Source organism: Nymphalis io, chromosome 25 (assembly GCF_905147045.1).
Source record: "Nymphalis io chromosome 25, ilAglIoxx1.1, whole genome shotgun sequence".
Lineage (NCBI taxonomy): Eukaryota > Metazoa > Arthropoda > Insecta > Lepidoptera > Nymphalidae > Nymphalis > Nymphalis io.
Genome location: NC_065912.1, coordinates 4448832 through 4456770, shown reverse-complemented (window position 1 = coordinate 4456770; position 7939 = coordinate 4448832). Strand labels below are relative to the sequence as shown.

The following is a 7939-nucleotide window of genomic DNA, read 5'->3' as shown; positions in this document are numbered from 1 at the left end:
ACTTAAATATTACGTACCTTAGGCCCCCTGTTCCTGAAATTTCATTATAACAAAATCAGTTAAAGTTATTATTATATACTAATTTAAGTTTAGGTAGGTAATTTAAGTTTATCAAATTAAAACAAAACTTTTTGCGAATTATACATAATTAGGGTAATAGCCCAATGATACTGCTTATCTAACAACCAATCCTTTATTTCCGTTAAAGTTGCAATATCGAATTTAATATAAAGCAACAACAAAAAAAAATCATTAACATTATAATGATAATCTACTTCATTATCATAAAAAAATATTATCAATAAGTATATCAACCGTATCTTATCACGCACAGTAAATAATAAAGTGCAGTGTATAACCATTTGCACTTGTGTTCGCGCGTGTTATCAGTAGCGAAAAGATTGCATTTTCAAACAAGCTTATCAAGCGGTTGAAACAATTGTCGGTAATTAGACGTGTTTAAGTTTTTAATACGTGTTTATCGTTAATTTTAGTGTAAGGTCTATATTGCGGTGTTGTTATTCTTGCTTGTATCAAGTTGGTTTGTTTCTTCACTTTTGAGAATACGTAAGTATTTTTTTATAGTTTTACAAGTATAATATAATTAAACGTTTTTTTTGGTTTTAAAATTTCGTCGATATCTTAGAACGTTATCTTTGATTTTATTATATATCTATCGAATTCTCTATTATATAATTATAGTATAATACCTGTGTAATTATATTATAATACCTGTGTGTGTAAGGGTGCTTATGCTATTTGTATAACTTTGAAGTGTTTAACCAAAACAAATAAAAGTGAAGTGAAACATTGCATAATATAAATATTCTGTTTTAGAAAACAACAAACATGTTCAGATAATTGCATCAATTAAGTAGATTAGGAAATATGGCGAAGTTCATAAAATCCATCTTCCACAACTCTGATAGAAGGAGGTCTTCGAGATATGAAGAATCAGAGGACGATAAGCCAAATGCGGCACCGCCATTAGATGGAAGAAGAAAGTTATCTATATCAAGATCTGGCAGAATGAGACAAGCTAATAGAAAACGTCACTCATTGTCTTTAGAATTGTATAACCATGTAAGTTTTATTTTTTTATTAGATATAATTATGAAATCAAAACGACATGTAATTTCAAGGTTTTATAGCTAAAGTTGAGTACAAATAAAAGTTGAATTTATAATTTTTAGAGCTTCGAACAGCCCTAATAAATAATTTTATTCGGTGCAAGCACTGATGGTAGCACTTTCTGCATCCCTGATTGGGTGGCTACCGCCTACTTAGCTATTGTTTTACCACATACTCTTATTTCTGTCTGTTCTGAAAGGCGAGTGACTAGCCAGCTGTCATACGGGACATAACATCTTAGATGTCTTTGATTGAAAGCAAATTGTTAGGAGTGTTTACTGTCACTAGCCGTGGCAATGATGGCGGAAGATGACTTATTATTGCTTGGCAAAAGAATAAAACGTAATCATTACACTCCTTTTAAAAGTCTCATTGCCTGTTACGTAAAATTCAAAGCTTATTCCATGCTGCTCAGTATGAGCATATATGCCAGAATTTGTATCTCATGTATAGGCCTTCTCACGATATTTAACCTCTCCGATCCGAATTACAAAAAAGTTCAAATGTAGCTATTGAATATAACATCGTTGATTATCAGGATTCGAATCCGCAATATTCGATTAAGGTTCACGTTTTTTGACCATTGGGTCATCTCGATTTACATAATAATGTGTAAATAAGGTTAGAAAGTAATGGCTCATAAAAGTGAAACAACATTGGAGATGTTTTGATATTAAACTAGTCATATTATTACTTGTCTTATATTTTCTAACTTTAACACTTAATATTTCAAGAGCCGACATGGCTGAGTGGGCTTTTACCGAAGGTTGTGGGTTCAAATATTTTAACTCTTCAGATTTTTTATGCGCACCATTTGTGTTTATAATTTATCTCTTATGAGAGAAAGTATCGTCAGAAAACTTGCCTGTGTTAGAAATACTCTGTGGAGCAGCATGGTGGTTAAAGATCCAAACCTTACAAAAGGCAAAGGGGAGGAGAGGCCTTTATTTAATTTCCTTTCAAACCTTTGGTTATCTCGTTCGATCATATTATATATTAATAAGAACAAGAACCAATCGCTCATTAAACATAGAATAAAAAATATAAAAACATTTATTATTAAGATAATATTATTTAGTTATAAAATTCCTCGTCTCAAATATTTTCTTAATTTCTAGGAAATACAAATGACTGAAAAGATTAAATCAAATGAATATCATACGAATAATCAGAAGCAGACAGTTATTGATATTAACCAAACCACAAACTTCTCAACTCAACTGAATCAATCAACAGAAATTAAAACTCCTGAAGAAGAAATCGACATCGCGTTCGAAATAATTGAGAAGATATAAGTAAGCTTGTGAATTATTGAATTATTTAGATGATAATAATAATATAAGCGAAGTACATATTATACGTTAGTAACGTATACAATTACGCTATAAATAGCAAGTCTCCATTTATATATAAATCAATTATCAAACGCAACATAAGTAGGCAGATAACTATAAAGTTTTATTTTGGTAAATTTTTAAATGATGAATTAAAAAATGCTAAGAATATTTACCAGAGTTAATTGTTATTTGAAATTAGAACAAACAATAAACGGTATTTTTTTTTTAAATCAGGAACTGAATGTCAAACCAGCTTGCCTCATGCGCTTAAGATTAAATTTTGCGCTATACTTTAGGCGCTGGTGACAATACAATCTATAACAATATAATTTTCTCAAAACTGAAATGAATCATTCGAATTTTAAACGTCAAGTCTGTATCAAGAGGCTAAGTTCCATTTTAATAATTTATGTGAATATTACGCACTGAAAACACATCTGTCAATTTAAACTCAAAATACTACAAAGTAATAAGTAATTTGTCCTCTATCATTTTAGACAACGTGTACGTGTTACTGGACTTTGATTTTATATTAAATTAACTAAAATAACTAAATTCAACAATTGTCGGTCAATTTAGTCGATATTTTTAATATGTCGGTCAAAATATGACGGCAACTGTTAATTTATTATTATATTATTTTTTTTTTTTTTAATTGACGCCTGCTAACTTTCTTAACATTCTTTATTGTGAGAACTGGTTTCGTCTTCGGTTTTTCGACATTTGTACTATCTTTGCTATATAATATTCCCACTTATAATATTTTCTTGATAATATCATATCAATTACGTCACACATCTGTTATCAATGTTAGTGTCTCTATTCTAAGCACATTTGAAAGATGTCATTATTATCATTTTAGATTATTACAATAGTTATAAGTGAAAATATCCATATAAATTAAATGTATACATTTTAATTTACTAATTAAAAAAAATGGGTGCTAGTTCGTCGAGATCAGGAGACAAATTCTACTAATATATAAAAGTTACGATAGGATCCCGATTCTATTGCCCTACAACTTTGGCAACTCAACGGGATCGTTGTGTTAATATAATAGGAAAACGGTTAACAGATAAAGTGACAATATTTGATTAGAATTCCAAGTTTACCGAATGCCACCTATTCTACAGTCAAAATTCTAAGTTCCGGATTGTAAACTGAGTGAAATATTGTAATTACAGTCACGTAGGACATCCTTACATGTCATGTATATGGGAAAATTATAACATTTTCGATGATTTTGTGATTTGAACGGTTCCTGTTATAATTTAAAAAAAAGAACTGTTTCTATTTTAATCATTGACTACAGCGTGGCGATTGTAATCATAATTATTGATTATAGTAGTTTAATTGTATTGTCATGTACCTACTACAATTACTAAAAGATATCTAGTAATCATAAGTACGTAAACATTTGTTACAAATAAAATATAACACATAGCTATTCATTATTATGTATAAACAACTTTTGTATTTTGCAACTATTTGCGTTAAGATAAATATTTATTAATATTACTTAACGTTTTTTCATTATAAATAATCGCAAACGGCGATTCACATTCATCCCATATAGTTATAAAAAATCATTAAGTAAAGTTGAAATTATAACGTTATGATGTAGTTTTTATTAATAGTTTTTATTGTTTTAAAGGCATTATTGTGATATAATATGGATAACTATATTATGTACGAAATTAAAGACTGATTTCACAAATTTGATATGCATTTTTTAATCTCTTACCATTAGACAACGTGTCATAATAACAAAAATACACATTTACAGACTTAAATTAATAAAAAAATCACATAATCTAAACTATTATTTGTATATCTTTTGTTAAAATTGGACCATATTAATTTGCTCGGCATTATTTTTGTTTGTGCATATAGAGCAAATTATTTTTCAAATGATTTACGATAATTGTCAATAAAACCAGTCAGTACGCCATACTCATACGGCTGGTCCTAGGAAAGATTACATTAACGCTGAACATGCTTACAATGTTATAATAATAATTTATTCCTAATAATAATAATTTAATAATACGTTTTATTAACTTAATAATAAATAAAATTACGCTAATTTATCAATGTTCCCGTATTTTTAATTTGATGCAGGTATGATCTATATAATGAACAGGCCGTATTAATAAAATTTTGAGTGCCATCAATGTTACCCAATTTACTTTGGTCGGTACCGATGTGGATTTTTCATTTTCAGATTATATCATAGACTGAAATTTGGACAACAATCATTACTTCAATTAAATCAATTCAGCAAGTTTATTACTTTATAAACATTACTTAAAATCGTAGGTATACATATCTGATCTATTTGGTTCAAATGATAACGCGAAATCTTAAAAAGCAACTAGTCAAAGGTACAACAAAATACAGCCATACTTTGTATATTGTTTTCCGTATCCCCACGTACGTAGGTACGTATCAGTTATTGTGTATCAATTTACCTACATGATTACGCTTTTATTGTGTTCTGGCGGTTTCTTTATGAGAGACTTAGAAAGCTGAATATTATCGAAGAGTTTATCGGTAATTGTCTAGATACGTGATAAATATATAAGATGGCAACGGCGATAAACTTGCTGTATATAATTAAGGTTAAAAAATACAAATTGTTTCCATTCACACACTACTTTGTTCTGGAATAAGTAAAAACATGTACCTACACGTAGGCACGTCTTGTTTAATTATAATCTATTCAACAATCAAATCAGGTGAATATGATAACGTCAAATCAATTAAATTTAATGGAACCCAACGATTTTATTAAGTAGCCGGATATATTTAAAAATAATTTTGATTATTACTTTGAAAACTTATCTCTCAATAGAGGTAAAATTATCAAAATTTTCAATTCAATATAAATTATAATAACACACTACGTCGTTTTATGGTATATGTCTAACTAATTAATAAAAGTAGTAATTGTCTATGGAACAATCATAATGGTTTTTGTTAGATATTTAAAAATTTGAGTGAGTAATGCCCGGTTTACATTATTCCAGTCCAGCGATCTAGTCCAGTACTGGATTGCTTACTGGAAAAATGTAAACCGGCACTGGAATGAACTAAATCCAATCCAGTTCATTCCAGTGCCGGTTTACATTTTTCCAGTAAGCAATCCAGTACTGGACTAGATCGCTGGACTGGAATAATGTAAACCGGGCATAAGCCAGAACGCTGTTGGTGTAAGATTTAGGTCGGCTGCCCTTACAGTAAATAATACTGATATAAAGTATTAAGGGATATACGTACAGTTAGTAGTCTACTATGATAACAATACACCAGGAGGATATGCTTATAGCTCTGCCATATTGTGGCCTGCAAACAGTTAGTTATTAACATATCTTTAAATATTAACCAATATTATTCTACTTTAATTTTACTTTCAAAGTTCCGATAACAATTTTGACATTCAAAACGTCATTTAATCGAAAACCATAAAAAATGAATGTCATATTTCTTTTCTCGACCAATGATATCGCGTCAATTCAATGAAAAGGTTAATTTGTGTTTACTTCTCTTGTGGTTGTAATACGCTACAGTTACTTACTTTACGGTTAGTATACTTTCTAAGTATATGGAAAGTGACATTCGATATAATTATATGCTCATATGATCAGTACACGCCTACTTCAGTCTTTTGACTGCCTCGTTGGTTTTGTGGCTTTTTTTTTTTTTTTTTATATGCCCCGGGATGGCAAATGACTACTCCACCTGATGGTAAGTGGTAGTAGAGTCCAAACGCGACGACGGCCAGTACAGTCGGGAAGAATGTTCTGTACTAGCCGTCCCCGCCTTGCCGGCCCGCAAGATGCCTCTTCACGCCTCGTTTGAAGGAACCCGGGTTGTAAGAGGAGGGGAACACGTGAGCTGGTAAGGAATTCCATTTTTTAGTAGTGCGACAAAGAAAGGAGTTGCCAAATTTCTTTGTGCGCGATGGAATTGATGTCACAGTTAGGCGGTGACATCGAGAACCAGCTCGCGTGGACTTAAGAAGGAAGGGGGAAGCAGGAATTAGAGAGAATAATTCCTCAGAGCACTCGCCGTGATACAGTCGATAGAAAGCGCTCAGTGCTGCTATCTCGCGACGCAATTGTAAAGGTTCAAGGGTGTTTGTGACCTTTACGTCGCCAATAATGCGTACTGCACGTCGCTGCAACCGGTCCAAGGCCTCCAGTAGGTACTTAGCAGAGCCATCCCAAAGGTGCGAGCAATATTCAACGCAAGACCGTACCTGTGTTTTGTATAACAGGCACAGTTGTTGTGGCGTGAAAAAACGCCGCACCTTGTTCAGAACTCCGAGTTTCCGTGAAGCTGTTTTTATAATAGCCTCGATGTAATCCCTTGGACTAAGGTCACAGCGAACGTCCATCCCCAGCATGGCGATTTTGTTTGGCCGCCGTGGCCGAAATCGGTCTGGAGGACATTATACTTCAGTCTTATAATAGATTAATACTCTTTTATTTTTATAGTGAATTGAATAAAACAAATAATCTACTGGGTTAATTCCAAATGAAAGACAGACTCTTAGTATTGTTTACATAATTATAGCTTTTATTTACATTACGAACCGATGAAAGCCTATAAATAATATTACACAATGATGTTCTGAAGCACTTGAATACAGTTTGTTTTGAACGATTAGGATACAAATCGCTTTATAGTTTTCTTCAGCGCTTTCAAACGCTTCATTTTTGGTAATATTACCTTTCTAAACTTTTACAAATGTACTTACTACTTACTTATTACTTAAATGTACACTTTATTAAAGGCAGGCTGGCTATCACCTGGCTGCTCACCTGACTGGTGTGGGTTCGAACTTCATGACAAATATTTGTGGATGACAAACAGATTTCCATATACTTCTAATGGTCGAGGGTTTTGTTAGTTGTTATTAGTGAGGAAAATTCCATGTAACACGTCACAAATTTTAAAGTATATTATATTTTAATCGTTTAAGTCGGCTCAATGTGGTATACACGCGTACGAATATTATACGCATTACCATTTTTTTTTTATTACCCTTTACATTACACGGATAAGGCTAATTTTGTTTACGAAGATATCGATCAGATAAGACCCTGGATAAGTTCCAAGACAGACAGAATTAACGGCAAATGATTTAGTACTTTTATTTTTATATTATAAATTTGCGCGGTGACATTAGACCTTTTTATTCACACACACAATGAACAACAATAAATATGACACACATTTCGAATGTGAATAGATTTGTAAACGTTATTATAGTTCTTTTAAAATATATTGGCAACTATTGTTGGTTAAGATTTATTAATATTTCTTATTTTATTTATTATTTATTTTAATTATACAGTTTGTTTCGAAACTATGGAAATGAGTTTCAAAATTGTTATGAGGAATTCTGATTAATAACATTACTAATTCACTTTAGATCGATTATTAAAAGAAAATATTTATATTAT

At 31.3% G+C, this 7939-nt stretch overlaps 1 protein-coding gene across 1 annotated transcript; it reads left to right on the top strand.

Annotated features, from left to right (window-relative positions):
* The first annotated feature begins 269 nt into the window (after positions 1-269).
* On the top strand, positions 270-4098 carry LOC126778318 (uncharacterized). Its single transcript, XM_050501824.1, has 3 exons — positions 270-567; positions 838-1083; positions 2250-4098. Exons 2-3 carry the CDS (start codon positions 889-891, stop codon positions 2424-2426), a joined length of 372 nt encoding a protein of 123 aa, XP_050357781.1. The 5' UTR covers positions 270-567; positions 838-888; the 3' UTR covers positions 2427-4098.
* The last annotated feature ends 3841 nt before the right edge of the window (positions 4099-7939 follow it).